Source organism: Pipistrellus hanaki (genome assembly GCF_964339955.1).
Source record: "Pipistrellus hanaki genome assembly, chromosome: 8".
NCBI classification, from domain to species: Eukaryota; Metazoa; Chordata; class Mammalia; order Chiroptera; family Vespertilionidae; genus Pipistrellus; species Pipistrellus hanaki.
Window position 1 is genome coordinate 6,211,701 of NC_140510.1, and position 18,378 is coordinate 6,230,078.

The following is an 18,378-nucleotide window of genomic DNA, read 5'->3' on the forward strand; positions in this document are numbered from 1 at the left end:
AGTAACTACACTGGTGCTGTATGCAGTGCTCCTCTCTGTGGATAATTAAGAATGTACCACTTTGCAACACTGTATAATTTGCCATCTCATATGTATCCATGTACAGTTCTACTCCCATGATAATACTCATTGCATTTATCAAAAAGCAGGATAAAGAGGTAACTGTAATTTTGTAATCACTTCATGTGGGGAAGTCATCATCTCTGTTTTGCTTGACTTTAATTTTTCAATTAAAAAAATAATGTGAAGCTTTGCAGGTCTCTAGTCCTATCTAATAAAAGAGTAATATGCAAAGTGACTGTCACTCCAACACACAAGATGGCTGCACTTATGTGGTCAAAGATGGCTGCCCTCATGTGGACACAAGATGGCCGCCACAAGATGGCCAGCAGGGGAGGGCAGTTGGGAGGTACCAGGCCTGCAAGGGAGGGCAGTTAGAGGTGACCAGGCCAGCAGAGGATGGAAGTTGGGGGTGACCGAGCCTGCAGGGAAAGGCAGTTTTGGGGGACCCAGGCTTGCAGGGAAGATAAATTGGGAAGGACCGAGCCTGCAGGGGCAGGCAGTTAGGGTTGACCAAGCTGGCAGAGGAGGGCAGTTAGGGGCAATAAGGCTAGCAGGGGAGCAGTTAGGCATCAATCAGGCTGGCAGGGGAGTGGTTAGGGGGTGATCAGGCTGGCAGGAAGAAACAGTTCAGGGCAATCAGGAAGGTAGGCAGGCTAGCAATTGGGATCCAGTCCTGGATTGTGAGAGGGATATCCCAGATTGGAGAGTTTCCAGGCTGGGCTGAGGGACACATACCCTTGTGCATGAATTTTATGATCCAGGCCTCTAGTATAACATAATAGAGAGTAATTCAAGCCAGAAATTTGAAGATATCCTCCATTCTTACCTCCCTTCAATTCACCCAGCAGTGATGGTTCTTATATAATGCAACGAAATCTCCTTCCCTTCTCTCTGCTCCAATTGCCATTTTTAGTTTAGGGCTTTATTTATTTATTTATTTGCCCCTTTTACTATTTCGGAAGGCCTTTCATTAACTTTTATCCTCATTACTCATCCTGATCCTTACTCAGAGACATTTACACACACGTAGGCCCCTTTCTCCACACTGAAATTAGAGGACGCTTTCTAAAATACAAATTGGTGTAAATCTCTCCCCCAAGCAGGGTTTCTCAACCTGTTAAGGTTATAATCTAAAAACACAAACATGGCAGGCTCTATTTTAATATGAAAAAATTCCTTAAATAAATTAAATTTAGTAAGGACTGACAGAAATCCAAACAGCCACATGTCTTGCAATGTTATATAAAAACTGTGGGTCCTATTTCCTATAAAACTAACCAGTCTGTGGACCAGATCACATGATGCCTGAACATTGTGCTTAAGACTATTTATTGAATACAAGAAAAATTAAGATAGAACTTAGAAAGTGTAATGTGTTTGCTTTGGAGCTTATGTAATGCACAAGCAGAATAGCTCTTTGTACAGAATTATCCTGTGGACCCTGAAAATCTGATAAAGAAATAGTTTTAAACCATTTGGATGGGCAAAGTCCAGTAGACTTAGTAGAATATATAAGAAATGTCACTTTTCAAAGGCAATAGCTGGAACTGGAAGTGATGAGCTTGAATCTAAGAAAGAATGATAGAAAATTAACATGTATCCAGTTATGTGCTTATCATTGGGTTAGATGTTTTAAATGCATTGTCTTTTTATTCTCATAACGAGGTTATAACTAGTTATTATCCTTACTATAGGCCAGTGCATGAAATTTATGCACTGCGGGGGAGGGGCTCAGCTCAGCCTGTACTTTCTCATAGTCCAGGAGCCCTTGGGGGATGTCCAACTGCCGGCTTAGGCCCACTCCCCACAGGAAGCTTACTGACCACCAGGGAAGCTCCTGTGTTGAGTGTCTGCCCCCTGGTGGTCAGTGTGCATCATAGTCACCAGTCATTCTCCTATTTGGTCAATTTGCATATTAGCCTTTTATTATATAGGATTATACATAGAAAAGACTAAGATTAAGTAACTTTCAAAAGACATATAATTAGCTGCAGAGTCACCACCTGAACTCACACTGGGCTTGAACCCAAGTATAAACTTTTTCTACATAATATACTACAGTTTTTCTCTGGTCCAGACACACACAAATACACACACACACACACACACACACAATTAGAATTAAATATATATATATATTATTGATTTCAGAGAGGAAGGGAAGGGAGATAGAGATAGAAACATTAATGATGAGTGAAAATCATTAATTGGCTGCCTCCTGCATGACCCCAACTGGAGATCTAGCCTGCAACCCATGCATGTGCTTTTGACCAGAATCAAACATGGGACCCTACAGTCCACAGGCCTAAATCCTCTATCCACTAAGCCACACCAGCTAGGGCTAGATTAGAATTTTGAAGGGCTGCTGCTTTTATCTTTGGAATGGCATTATTTTTTCATCTATAATGACCAATAAAGGTCAGCATTTGTTCTAACCATCTGTACATTTTTATTTCATCCTAATATATAAAAACTGAGGGTTTGTAAGGACTGATTGAAGGCTTGACTAAACACTGGGAGTCCTGCAGTCAGTGCTGGGTTGATGTGGTGATCCAACACTGACCGCCAAGGGGGCTGTGGATCAGGCCCAGAGAGAGAGGCAGGGCCTGATCTATAGCCTCCATGGAAGCTATTGATCAGCTCTTTCCTCTCTCTTTCCGTCCCGGTCTCTGTAGGAGCTGCTGATCAAGCCCGCCTCTCTGATTAGGCCTGTATATAGGCCCAGAGATTCTGACTGGAATAGAAATATGACCAATTAATACCAAATCTGGGTGAACTGTGAGGAGCCAATGGCTGCCTAAGAGGAGGAGCTTTTGACACTGACTAGCATAGGAACTGACCAATCAGAACCAAGTCTGGGTGAACTGGAAGGAGCCAATGACTGCCTAGGAGGTGGAGCTTTTGACTGGCATAGAAACCAATAAATCAGAACCAAAGTGGCTGGCAGGAGAGGGCAGTTGGGGGTGAGATTAGGCCAGAAGATAAGGACAGTTAGTGGTGAAGAGGCAGGCAGAGGCAGTTGGGGGCAAGATCCGGCTGGCAGGGGAAAAAGTTGTGGGCATGATCAGGCCAGCAGGGGAGGGCAGTTAGGGGCAATCAGGCAGGCAGGCAGAGGCAGTTAGGGGTGATTAGGCAGGCAGGCAAGTGAGCAGTTAGGAGCCAGCCGTCCCCGATTTTGAGAGGGATGTCTGCTTGTCAGTTTAGGCCCGATATCTGTGGGATCGGGCCTAAACTGGAAGTAGGACTCTCCCAAGGGGTCTCAGATTGGAGAGGGTGCAGGCCGGGCTGAGGGAACCCCCTCTGTGCACAAATTTCATGCACCAGGCCAATAGTCTACTCACAAAAGGTCTTGCTATCAGCCAGTTACAGATCACAGCCATCTTTTAATCAGCCCCTCCTCCCCTTAAATTCCACTGAGCAGATTAAGGACACAGATTTCAGTATCTCCTTTAGGAACTCTATGTCTAGACCCATGAAAGAGGAAGAGGGTTTTATGAATATGTATGGATTGACTTTAGAGCATGATTTTCTGAGTCATTGGGGTTTTCTGTGTAATTTAGTACAATTCAATGCAAGACCATGATTACCCACTATGAGTTTAGCTCCATTGTATTGAAAGAACAAATAGAAACCACTGAGGAAGACAGTAAATTCTCAACCAGACGAACACTGGATGACAAGTCTTCACTTGTCTCCTTTCCTTCATCTTAATATTCCATTCTTTATTATGTAAACAATGTGCTGTTTAAAGTATAAAAAATCATCTTTACTTTTAACTTTCAAAACCTTTTTACCTTATTTCCTATTTTTCAAATCTTAACATTCTTTGCATCCCATTCTTTCATTTACTTAGTTTTGCTTAAAAAACTAAATAAATTCTGAAACTGTTTAGCACTGTGTTTTTTTAATGGTACTGATGAATGTAGATGGAAAGAAGGGCACAAGGGTATATAAAAGAAATGTTAAATTTAAGACAATTTTAAAATAGGTAAAATTTTATTTTTCAAACATTTGCTTTTTTTTTTTTTCTTACCAGTTTCGTCTAAAACATTCTGAAATAACTTAGTCACCATTCTCAGCTTCTCATATTCCAGAAATTTCAAATTACTTTAATGTATTGAATTTTGTCTTTTCTACCATGTAAAAGGTCTTGTCTCCTAGCTAATCCATTAAGCTATAAAGGATCATTTATAATCCTAAAAGTTTGATAACTTTAGCATATTTGTGTTCAGGCTCTGAGGGGTGCTTCTGAGGGATGTGCTCCTGGCTCTGATTGGAGTTGGTCCTGACAACAGGCCCCTTACTTCTGACCTGGGCTTGGTGGACCTCCTTCTGACTGGCAGCCTGCTCTCCTGCCAATGGCCTGTGCTCAGCTTGCATGTGGTGTGTGCTAGGAAGCCCCTCTTGGTTCTTCTTGTCTCCATGAAGCCACCTCTGGGGGCCTAACTTAAAGCTGGTAACCCAGAAAGTCTTGGTGAACAAAACATATTGAAATCAGGGTTTTAAAAAGGATGGTTTAATGAGAGTAGAGTTCAGTGGTAAACTGAAGACAGATAATGGCATTTGGAAAGCCTGAATTAAGATAAAGTAGGGAAGGTGAAAAAAAAAAAAAAAAAAAAAAAAGCAACTTTGAACCTGAGAGATGGTTCTAAACAACACAATGATAGGAATTGTGTCTTTTATTCTTTAACTCAAAACAAAGATTTATTGAACATACACATAGTCTCAGGTACTACTGTGTTTCCCCCAAAATAAGACATCCTCTGAAAATAATACCTAGTGCATGAAAAGATAAGACATCCCCTGAAAATAAGACCTAGCTCAACTTGGGGAGAAAAAAAATTAATACACTGTCTTATTTTCGGGGAAACAGGGTAGTAACAATGGCAAAAATATCCTTAATCAATGTGATGATTTATATTCCCCAAATAATTAATACCTCACATATGAGAAGATTAAGAAACATTCATTAAATTAGGTTGTCGTTGATAAATTAAATTTGAGTAGAAAAATTAATAAATAAATAAAACAAACCAGTTAATTTGAATGCAATATTCCTAGCCTGAGAATTATACATATATATATATATATCACTAGATGCAGGTTGGAGGTGGGAAGAAATAATTTGAGAGAAAATAAATTTAGGAAAGCATATTTGAGAACCATTGAGTTATGGCTAACTCTGGTACATCAGTATACAGTTGTTCTTGAAAATCCAGGAAAGGAAGAACTAAACTCACAATGGTAGCTCTATGGGAGACTGGGCCTGGTCTGTCTCTGATGCATCGCTGCCATAATTTTAGAGACTTGAAGCAGATTTTCAGACAGAAAATGCCCAAATAGCTACAGGGACTTTGGTTAAAGCCAGTCTAGATCTAGCATGGAATGGAAACAGGAACTTCTGGGTTCCTCCTCCATACAATACAGATGATGGTCTCCCTGGTGGCAGTGACGGCTGGGGAACGAGAGGGGGCGCTGTGCCACTCCTGGCACTACACTTACTGGTGCAATTATAATGTCCTGGCAAGCCACTTAGCAGCGCAGCTCACGTCCTTCACCAAACCCTTCCTAAAATCTTACATAGGATTGTTTAAAAAGCCTGGAAAACATCTCGGGGCCTCTTGTTAACCCCCAGGCAGGATCATCTTGTCACAGGTGCTGGGCTCCGAGAGATGGTGTGTCCATTTCTATCCGGTTTAAAGAATTAGCCAGAATTGCTTTTATTATTTTAAAGCCTGACAGAAATCCTGGCACCCAGAAAGTGCTCAGTTAAAGTTTGTTGGTTCAACACATGAGCAATAACCCCTGCCATGGTGAATCTGAAATACAGATGAAGGGAGAAGGACCCCAAGCCACAATTGTTCATAAACATAAGGTGCTTCTCAAAGACATATGGGTTATCTTCAACCCAAAGTAAATGCTAGGCTTCTTGAACTCGGTGTCTGCATCTTTGAGTTTAATTCCATCTTCCCACAGCAAAGATTACAACCATGTGATCAAAAGTCTGGCACTGCCTTAAGTTGGAGATGATTTCGGGATAGAGGTTTAACCTCCTCTTCATAACTCATCATTGAGAGAGCCATGCTTCTCAGTCTGCTCATTAGAATGTAATTTATCCTGTAGGATTTCATGGTGCAAAATACAGAGAGGGTCAGATTTAAGAGTCACATTAAAGTATTTGTTTTTGTAGTTTGCTAAGTGAAATTATAAGAAACAAGAGAAAAAATAAATAAATGAAAATAAAAGAATGAGCGGTCACTTCTAAGCACCATTGTAGGCACTACACAAAAGCATGCTTTATGTCTTTTTTAAAAAGTAGGCCATTACGCGCAAATGCTAAGAGTAATTTTATCTCTCCTATAAATACAAGTTAGTCTTTTAAGCTCCAAATCCCCATATACATATAATCTTCTGTGGTAATGAAAGACAATGCTTGCAATTTAACTTCAGGACCAAATACAGTTCTATTAGTATTTTAATAATAATGAATAAAAATATATGTTAGCAATAAACATGTTACTTAAGGTGTAATCACCTTAAAGAGCCAATGATAAATTTTAAGAAGTTGTGTAAATATCACATTTACTCAGAATTATTTTTGTACATTTAATTGTTTAGTTAATGTGAAAGAAAACATTTAGTATTTAATTGTACACATATAGTAGAACAAGTTATTCCCACTTATTAAGAATGCATGCTTGATTTGATTATCCAAATAAATATTAATAAGAAAATAATACTACTTTTCTTTTTCTGTTCTTATCTTTCTTCTTTCTTTTATTTTAGTTTTTATTTGTTCAGTCAGTTTGGTTTTTTGTGGGTCAAAGTTAAAAAATATAAAGAAAACAAAAGAAAAATAGAGAAGAATTTCAAATTCTTTTGAAAACTATGGATTGTTCTTCTGTTATGCCAAAAATAAAATTGCATCTTTCCTTTTACATAAAAATGTAGTCAAACCATTAAAACAAACATTGTGGAGAATAGCATGACTAATGATTACTAGGCTTACGCACAGGCGGTGGGTAACTCTGACCTCATGGTCACCACCTGCAGTGAGGAAACCTGGATTGTGATCCAGTCTAATCCACTAATCAATTGTATAATCCTGGACAGGCCTGCCATCTCCCTAAAACTTGGGGTTCTCATTTGTAAAATAAAGGGCTTAAATTCCACAATTTCAGAGGCTCCTTTTGGTATTTTAAAAATTATTATTCATTAATGAATAGCTGGTGTACAATATTATATTAGTTTCAGGTGTAGGACACTGTGGTTTCACATTTGGATACATTACCCTGTGAGCACCATGCTAAGCCTAGCACGGCCTGACAGAAATTGATATTCTCCTTAGTCTATCAACATAAGGCTAAGTCCTTTCCAAATAGGACTGGACTTGTCCAACAGCAGCTGAATGGAAGTAGATGAGATGCTTCCATCACACCCAAAGGCTTGGATCTCTATCTGACTGGGGGTGGTATGGGGTAGGCAGTGGCCTTGGTTATCAAGGACAAAAGTAAAGATGGGAGTAAAGCTATTTGTTGAAAAAAATGGAGAATAATATATTACATATGAATTGGTTTAGCATTCTTTAAATAGCCTTGTAATGTCATCTGATTTTTGCAATAAATCTTTTGGAAAAAAGTTCCATGAATGGACTTTTTAAGAGCATATTTGGAAAATATTCTTCTATGCCACTGCATTCTGTTTTCATGAAGTATAAAACATTTTTGGAAAAATGGTCTTTGGGAAAATTATTATGGTCTTCCCCAAGTTATGTTTTCAATTGGAACCCTGAGTTTTAGTCCCTTCATATTTTTCTCCTAAACTTCAAACATCTCTCTCCCTAACCAAATTTCTTTACCCTTTCCTCTTCCCTCATATAAATACAGATGAACATACACACACACTTTTAGAGGAACTGACTGATGAATTTAGCTTTGTACAGATTCACTGTCAGAGGCTGAGATGTGAGTTTAGCCTAACGTTCAATGACAGCATGGAACTATTTAAAGCCTGCAGGTTGAGCAGATGGGGCTTTGATTCTCTCCTTCCCAGACATGTGCTTGGTGTGATGTTGGCCCAGGCTCAGCAAGATTGCCAACCACAGAGCAGGGAGGAGCGCCCTAGGGCCTAGGGTATATTGTCCTCATTTCCAGTGTGTGTCTTCACTCCTTTGTTTTCCCCCATTTCATGTTCTCCTCTCATCTGGTAGATTGTAAATCTTTCGTGCCAAAGGGCTATTGGTTACATCAATTCTTGGGCAGGACTTGTGGTATAGAAATAATACCCCAGAAATAAATTTGTTGAGATGGTTGCTTTCAATTGGACCAGATATTACAGGTGATTCATATACCACTTCCATTCCATTCTGTACTTTTTTTTTAAAGGTGTTTCCCCATGTATTTTTCTTCCATCTTAGAATGATTTTATGGCTGCATACAGGGGATGACCCCCTGCTAGACAACAATGGTGATAACAGGTAGGGCATTGAGTGCATTATCTGGAGCCATGGAGGCCACAGGAGAGCCTAGCCTAAAAGGGTAATCTCCTAAGCCTGGCCCTCCTGAGACTTTTCACTATCCCACACTGTCCCAAATCATGAGATAAAAATAGCAAAACAAACAAAACACTAATCATTGTTCTCATTTATGTTAGATCGTTTTTCTTCTGCTTTAAGAATAAGACAGGTGTCTAAAAATAACGTACATATTTGGATTTAGAGTGGCTATATAGATATTTTATTCACTCCCAGTGACTGGATAATTTAATTTAATTTAAGCACTGGTTTATTCACAATTACGTGATGTCAAGTTTGCTTATGTGACATGGAGATGACAGAGGGGACTGCCTATTGGCTGGGGACAGGAAGGTCTTTCTCTCTTCCGATTTGACATTTTCCCACTCTTATTGTCTAGAAATATTGTCATGGTCACTAGCAGCCACTGCTCCAATGCACAGGGCCCAGAAGACAGGAGTCTTGGGATCTCTGTGGAGCCTCCGGTGAGCACAGATTGTTTTGAGGGCTTTATTAACCTCCAAAGTAGAAATAGTGTACCACGCACTTAGATGCAGGAAGCACGTTCAGAATAAGGCTGGGCGGTGGGCAATGGCAGCTGGTGTTGCAGGGCCAGCGGCTTTGGGAGCTTCTCTGCCCTTGGCAGTGCTCCATGAAGGAGGGACCGCAGGGCTGAAGGAGCAGATGGATCTGGGCGTCTGGATCGGGAGTACCCATTTCACTGGCCTGGATGTGATTTTGGTGAAACTCTCCTAAACTTCTCCATCAGTTTATTTACTTTTTTACATCATTATATTTCTTTTTTAAAATATATTTTATTGATTTTTTTTACAGAGAGTAAGGGAGAGGAATAGAGAGTTAGAAACATTGATGAGAGAGAAACATCGATCAGCTGCCACCTGTGCACTCCCAGTAGGGGATGTGCCCGCAACCAAGATACATGCCCTTGACCGGAATCAAACCTGGGACCCTTGAGTCCACAGGCGGATGCTCTATCCACTAAGCCAAACCGGTTAGGGCTTTTATATTTATTTTTTTTAAATATATTTTATTAATTTTTTTACAGGGACAGAGATAGTTAGAAACATCCATGAGAGAGAAATATCAACCAGCTGCCTCCTGCACACCCCCCACTGGGGATGCGTCCTCACCCGAGGTACATGCCCTTGACCGGAATGGACCCTGAGACCTTTTAGTCCACAGGCTGATGCTCTATCCACTGTGCCAAACCAGTCAGGGCTATTATATTTCTTAATAGTCTCTGACCTTCTTGAGCTATGACATTTACTTGTTCTGAAATCTATTCCCAATTCCTAACCAAGTTCAAGCATGAAGTAAGATCGTGTACATACTTGTTGGGCTGAATTACATTGAAATGATTAGGTCACTTGTAGTTCTCCTCAGGGGAAAACAGGTAAGGGACATAATACTGAAAATGCCATCAGTGACACATAGAAAGATGACACAAACCTAATGATAATGGTTCACAAAATACATGGTTAAGAAACTCAGAGATTCTATAATAAATATCGTCTTTTACCTGTGAAAGATCTTAGTTTGCTAGTGAGAGTGCTATGTGGGGCCATGGTTATTGGGAGGTGAGGGAGCAGTGCTATTTGAAAGCAGAGGATGACTGTGATTGCACGTGGACGGTGAGGCTCAGTACCCGCTGTGCACCGACAGGGACCCTCTGTGGTGTCTGCTGCATGTGCCCATGCCCTTGTGCATGGAACTGTGCTGTGGGCTCCATCCAATCCATGTCCATTTCCTGCATTCGCCTGCTGTTCTCTGACGATAAAGCAACCGTACACAAGTGCAAGGCTTGCAGTATGTTAAAATTGTTCCCCAGTGTATGGTGTGAATAGTTGGCATTTCCAAACAAATGTCTTGGAGGTGTTTCTGCACCTCCCTCACCTGCACCTTTGCCAAGAGAGAAGTGGCTGGAGCTCAGATTTCTCTTCCCGATGACCCTGCCCCCTGAGGGCCCTGGCCATGGCTTTTGTTACTCCTCTTTGGTGAGGATCTGGCTCTGGTCTGGGTTGGTCAAATAACTCAAAATATTTCTCAAACATTTGTGTTGGGAAAAGGTCAAAATATGGTCTGCCAGTTGATTTTTAAACACATTTCACAACAGAAAAATTAATCCTGTGTTTTTCATTAATGTTCCTGCAATTTGATGAATGCTGCTCCCTCAGAATTTTCTGGATAAATAATCAACCTCATAATCCTATATGTATTTTCTTTAAAAAAAAAAATAAAAAGGTCAAATTGACTTTTGATGAAAGCCATTAATGCCATGAAATTTACCTTTAGCAGAAACCAATTTGGCTCAGTGGATAGAGCATTGGCCTGCGGACTGAAAGGTCCCAAGTTCGATTCCAGTCAAGGGCATGTGCCTTGGTTGCCAGCACATCCCCAGTGGGGGCTGTGCAGGAGGCAGCTGATCAATGTTTCTCTCTCATTGATGTTTCTGGCTCAGTATCCCTCTTTCTTCCTCTCTGTAAAAAATCAGTAAAATATATATTTTTTAAAAACTGAATAACACACCCCTAATGTGTTTTGACTGACATATGTCTAGATTTCATGAAGTCATTTTGCAATGTCCTACAAGAGCAATTGTAAACAAAATGGAAAAAAAAGAAAAGTGTTTGTACTGATATGTGAATGCCTTCTTTCCTTCCTTTCTTCCTTCCCTCACCATTCATTCCATTCTTTACATAAGACATTATGAAAAGTGTAGGATGTTCCTGAAACTTAAGGTTAAGGTTAGCAAAGAGCATGCCCCCTATTGGAGGACACACAGAGATGAATAAGATACTACTTGCCTTTTAGATGACCAACATGCTATGTGAAGTGCAGCATACTCTACACGAGACTGGGTAGTCAGGGCATGGGAGACAATCTGGGAGAACATATCTATGTTGTCATTGTTGAGAATACACCTCTGCCCTACTGTGTTCCACACTGTGTTTGCATCAAAGACTCTTTAGAAAGCATACTTACCATATTTAGGGAAGGCTGGACAGGTGAATACTGAAGTGAATATCACATCAAAGATCGTGTAAGATCAAGACTGTTCTCTATTACTTTGTGCAATTAAAACTAGGAACTCGTTTTCCAAAGACTTTCACACAATGGGGAATGAGAAATCTCAATTATTCTGTCCCTCTAGATGCCACCATTATAAAGGTCCCTGTAGCCTGAATATGAGAGTGTAGTTCAACAATGCTTTTCCCTTTAAAACTCCTCCTTCTTACGGAATAAGCTCAATAGCTGTAACTTGAGGCTTTGCTGAAATAGTTGACTCAGGAATGGATAGATAATTGGGTTTTACAATTAGACATATATGGGTGAGAATTCTGGGCACACTATTTTCTAGTGTTGTGACCTTGAACAAAATATCTTTAACATCTCTGAACTTTAGTTTCTCCAACTGTGGAGGAAACACATAAATGTTTTTCGAGGTTGTTGTGAAGAGGAGATGAAATAGCACATGGAAATAAGTAGTGCTGGCTTTGTTCAGAGCAGGTGTTAATCAATGTTAATCAATGCTTCCTTTCGTTATGGCTATCTCTTCCTCATAGAATGTGCCCTCTTTCTCTCCTGTCATTTCAGACAACTGTGATGACCCACTAGCATCCCTGCTTTCTCCAATGGCCTTTTCCAGTTCATCAGACCTCACTGGGACTCACAGCCCGGCTCAGCTCAACCAAAGAGTTGGTGAGTAGGGTGACTGATTCTACAACACAGCCATGGGGAATGGCAGATAGTGTAACTCCGTGCACAGAGAGCATGTATAAGACAATGCTCAGAGGAAGGGTGGAGAGAGGGGTTTCAGTGGGATGAAATATGTCTCCCGGCACAAAATGGATATTCAAATTATGCTTTTTCTTGTTCCCCCAACCCACATTATTCCTCCTTAACTCTCATGAGAGGCTTTTGAGAAAATATTTTAAAAAACACCACCAAACAAACAAATACATAAAATAAATTTGTTTTATTTTTAGTGTTTCATATATGTCACACAAACAGTTACAAGAATATTATTATTATTATAGCATTTTATAATAAGTATGAATGAAACCTACTGAGATTTTCCTTGATAAGTTTAATTTTTACAATTAAATCAGTGTTGTTAATGTTTAAAAATATTAAATGCTATTGAATAGAAATAAGAAAATACAAAGGAAAATATATAACTCTACCAGCTAGAGATACACACAATAAAATGTTGGGTGAGTATCATTACAATGTGTGATGAAAATAAGAACAGACACCGCCTAACAAGCCTTTTATGTTAATTTTTTAAATACGATATTAAATGTCTAAATATGCATATTTTAAATCAGATCTTGATGTTAGCTTTTATTTTTGCATAAACATAGTTTTATAGTTGATTTTTAAATTTTGAAATACTTAATATCTGATATTTTTATATCTAAGAAATGTTATAAACTTTTTCAAATTGAGAAACATAATTTTTATATAATTTTAATAGGTGCATGGATCAATTATAGTTCATACTAATAATTCTTAGCTATATTTTCCCATTGATAAGTGAGACCAATCACATTAGTAATTTTTCCAATGTTGAACTTTGCAATCTGGAATAAATTCTAATTGGTTATTGCATTACTGATGTTGCTTTTGTAAAGTGTAGAATGATTTAACTTTTTAACATATAATTCTTAATCTTATTAACTTGCTTTGTTTTGTTGTTATATTTGTTGTTTCTTTTGTACCATGTTTTTTAGGTTTTATATTTAATGGGATCAATAATTCAGAAGTTAGCAAATGCTGTGTCTTTGTTAAAAAAGGAGTTTAAGAATATTATTTTAAAGAAAAAATAAAGAATGGCCAATTATATATATAGTGGGAAAGTATTTAATAATAATTTTTACTAACACTCTCTTTGCCGAATACTCTGTGCTAAAACCTTTAGAAAGCATTCACCTGTATGAGGTATGTAGTTTTCACAAAGATAAAATAAGGTAAGCTTACCTTTTACTTCAAGTAAGGTTCTTGAGGCTTAGAGAATTTTCATAAACTTACCTAAAATAAGAGATAAGGAAGGGAAATGTTTGGATTCAAATCTTAGTCATCTAATTAAAAGGTGTTGCCCTTTCCAACCATATAGATTTAAAAAAGTAAAGGTTCCCTGAAACTACCAGGCAGAGGTCAAATGCTGGCTAAGGCATTTACTTCCAAGTTCTGTATTGCCTGCCTCGCATTATGTATAGAATGGGACCAGACTTGCATGTGTAAAAAAGCTCATTGCAGGAGCTGCTCTGGAGTCAGTGTTCCAATTGTCATTTCAGGAAAAACTTCCAATCAGCAGAGTTTAAAAAAATATTTTTTTTTATTGATTGACTTGAAAAGGGGGGGAGGGGGAGAGGAGACATCGATTTCTGTTCAACTTATTAATGCATTCATCGGTTGATTCTTATATTTACCCTGCCTGGACTGGGGATCAAACCCACAACCTTGGCACACTGGATGACACTCAAACTAATTAAGCTACCTGGCCAAGGTCCAGGTGGCAGATTTTAATGTGGTCTCCAACAGGGCATCCAGAGCCAGACTTTGTCTGGCAAATGTGAAGGGTTAGGAAGTTATTTCCACCTTGTAGTTCCTCTGCAGGTTCTGGGGAAGCTGTGAGTCTGGCCACAGGTCACTCCTTTCATTATAAAGAGATATTGACAGCACAAATGTCTCTGATCCAACTTATTACAATGGTTCTAATCACAGGAGAATTGGGGTGCCTGAGCTTAGGTCAGCACAGTGATGCAGAGAACACTCTTCCTTCTCCCAACTAGATTTTAAATTGGAAAGACCATGTAAGAGACATAGTCATGGACCTGGAAAGAATTGGCCTAAAACTCACATCTAGCATAGCACTCAGAGTGACAGCCTTCCTTCCATTCAGTATGCCTACAGATGACCCTCAGCAGGAATTAAGCATAGACTCAAGGAGATATTAGATAACTAGTTCTCATCCAAGCATCCTACATTTGAGTCACTTGGAAAGCTTTACTAGTAGCAGTGCCTGATTCCATATCTTAGCTATCTATAATAATCTAAACTAATAAAAGAGAAATATGCAAACTGACAATACTTCCAGGACACCCAACAGCCAATCAGGAGTGAGTATGAAAATTAACCCAATGATGGTGGATTAATTTGCATATACAGATGTTGAGCAAAGACTGAAAACTGAAGACCGAAGTGAAGACCGAAGAGGCTAGGCTTCTCCACTGTGTCTGGAGTGAAGGCCTGGGTCCCAGAGGCTGGAGGAAAACTGGTGCCAGCATCGAGGAAGGCCTGTTGCACAAATTTTCCTGCAATGGGCCTCTAGTAAAAGCATAATATGCTAATTAGATCGGACTTTCTTCCTGACAAATCCTGGGTCCTGGGTGCTAGAGGAAAGCCAGTGCCAGCAGCTGGGGGAAGGAAGGCCTACTCTTGTACAAATTTTGTGCATCGGACCTCTAGCTCTGCAATAATTGTCTGGAATGGAACCCAAACACAAATATAGAGAAAGTGAATGAATACAAGCTTTTCAGGTGATTTCAAAATACAAGGGTCAGGTGATTTAAAAAAACCATTAGATCAAATGAATTTGTAAATTTTATTAATATTTATGGAGCACTTGCTATGTGTCAGACACTGTGCTAGAACCCTGGCCCATAGTTAGTAAAAATAGGCAAAAACCCTGTTCATAAAGTACCAATGGTTTTTATACAGAACTGGAACAAGCAATTCAAACCTTTATGCAGCACCACAAAAGACCCAGAAGAGCCACAGCACTCTTAAGAAAAAAGAACAAAGGTGGAGGTATCCTGCTATCTGAAACAAACTATATTATAATCAAAACAGCATGGTACTGACATAAAAACAGACACAGAAATCAGTGGAACAGAATAGAGAGCCCAGAAATAAACACATGCCTATATGGTCAGTTAATACAGGGGTGGGCAACAGTAGCTTTATAGTTGTGTTACAGAAAACTGAAGAAGAACAAAGCAATACTGGTTGGAGTTACATTTATTACGCCAAGGTCCAGAGGAAAATGTATCTCAAATTCTGGGCCCCAACATGCAGGAATTCTCCCTATTTATATGATTTTCCCTTCTTTATCTCCCAAATATGGAGCGTTTCCAGCCCCTTTTGCAAGTTGTTAAAGAGCCCATATGTGCTGGCCCTTGAGACCTCAACCAGAGGCCTAGCCTGGCGCCAACCCTGATAACCTTGTCTAGGGAAAGTTTAATGGTCTAGCTGAAGTGGGAGTAGTCTTAGCAAGCAAGAATTTATAGGATCCAATTAGCAGGGTTAAAATTTCAAACAGCAGTTTTCATATAAGATAGATGCTTCAGTTGTGACTGCACAAAATACAGTTTATTCTTATATTATTATTTATCAGTCATTGTACTATTTATTTGTATTTTAACTATAAATCTACCTTTGCCAATCCTGTATATGACAAAGGAGGAAAGAACATACAATGGGGTAAAGATAATATACTTAATAAATGGTGTGGAGAAAATTGGAGAGATAGATGCAAAAAATAAAACTAGGCCACCTTCTTACAACAAGAATATAAGAATAAACTCACAATAGATTATAAACTTAAATTTAAGATTAAAAAAAACTCATAAAACTCTTAAAAGAAAACATAGGCAGTAAAATCTCTCACATTTCTCTCTAAGCAATATTTTTTCCAATATATTTCCTCTGATAAGGGAAACAAATTTTAAAAAAGGGGATAAATATCAACCTAATTTTTTTTGCACAACAAAGGAAACCATCAACAAAACTAGAAGACAACCTACTGAATGGAAGAAAATATCCACCAATAATATATTCAATAAGGAGTTGATATCCAAAATTTATAAAGAACTCATGCAACACAACACACACACACACACACACACACACACACACACACACACACAATTAAAACATGGGCAGAGGACAGAGGAACTGAAAGGAACTTATCCAAAGAGTACATGCAGCTGGCCAATAAATGTATGAAGAGCTGCTAAACATCACTAATCATCTGAGAAATGCAAATTAAAGTCACAATGACATCTTATGGAATGTCCTCAAAAAATAAAAAATGAAACTGACTGTGACCCTTCTAGGTATATATATGAAGAGACCCAAAAGATTAGTTTGAAAGGACATATACACCTTATGTTTATTGCAGTGTTATTTACAATAGCTAAAATCTGGAAGAAATCCAAGTGCCATCAATAGACAAGTGGTTAAAAATAGTGGTGGTGAATGTATACTGAGGCATCAAAAGGAATGATATTTTACCATTTGCAACAGGATGGATGGATCTAGAGGGTATTATGCTAAGTGAAATAAGTCAGGAAAAAATGACAAATACCATATGATTTCACTAATATGTGGAATCTAAAGACAAGGAAACATAATAGAGGCAGACTCATAGATGCTAAGAACAGACTGATGTTGGCCAGAGGGGAGGGAGGCTGGGTGCCAGGTGAAGGGATTAGGAAGTAGAGATTAGTGGTTACAAAATGGTCACAGGGTGTAAGGTAAAACATAAGGAATATAGTCAGTGAAATCATAATATCAATGCCTGGTGCCAGGTGGGTACCTGAAATATTAGGGGAAAGCTTTATGGTACACGATTATCTGACTACTATGCTGAACACCTGAAATCAATACAGAATAATATTGATATAAACTGTAATTGAAAAATAAAACTTTAAAAATAATTTACATGTATAATGCAATTTACTATACAATTAATAGCTAACTTAGTAATAATATTAATATTATTATTTTGTCATATATATATATACACAATATAAGTTATATACATGTGTATATAAACATATACATATGGTAGGTTATATAGAGTAAGGTGAATACATATACATATGTTTAGATATAGATATAGAATCAGAATTATATATAGAAAGAGGTGCATACATACAGGGCTGAAAATTCATATACATCTAATATAATAAAATATGTACACACATAAATATACAAATATATGCATATATAAATTTATATAGTAATATATGTGTACATATATACACATAAGACATATAGAATATAGGCATACATAATTTATAATATATAATTATATATGTAATTATGTAAATGTTATTAAGAACAGATTTGATCTATGGGTTTTCTAAATATAAAATTCAGAAATTTAAGAAAAAAATATGACTTTTTATTCTTATTGAAGATATCAATGTAGAGCAATGATTCATTCCCCCCCTAAAAATAGAGATGCTCTGTCTCCACCAAAATGGCTGAGAAGTAATTATAGTCCTGTCAAATGAATACTCCTTTTCTATATTCCTTACTTTAAAATTCCTTTTTTTATTTTAAACATGAAACACATCAACATATCTCAAAGAGTAAACTATTACACATGGTTTGAAATCTAGGATACTCTCATGCTGTAGCCAGTGTTGCTCAGTGGTTAGATTGCAAGCACACACCACCTGGGGTCATGGGTTTGATTTCTGATCAAGGGCACACAAATATCAGAACAATAATACACTGTTGACCCAGAGAAAAAATATATCTACCAAGAAGGGCTCCTTATGTCCAACTGGGTTCCAATTTACAAACAGCCACTGCCAACAGCGGCCTCTCACACAGCAGCACTTCAGTCAGAAGCCAGCACTGCACTGCCTGCCTGAGTGTCCCCGCTGTCTGAGCTAACCCTCATAAAATAAAGAGTTCATGGAATCCTGTTTCAACCAATTGAAGTGAGACTTTCCCCAGCAATTGAAGTTGTTCCACTACACTGC

General features: G+C 38.4%; 1 protein-coding gene across 1 annotated transcript in view; it reads left to right on the forward strand.

Moving 5' to 3' along the window:
• Positions 1–18,378, forward strand: part of CNTNAP5 (contactin associated protein family member 5) — a 777,193-nt gene that overhangs the window by 160,404 nt on the left and 598,411 nt on the right. The window contains exon 2 of the mRNA XM_084892213.1: positions 12,191–12,295. Coding sequence (XP_084748339.1) covers positions 12,191–12,295 — 105 coding nt within the window. The remainder of the gene's footprint in view (positions 1–12,190; positions 12,296–18,378) is intronic.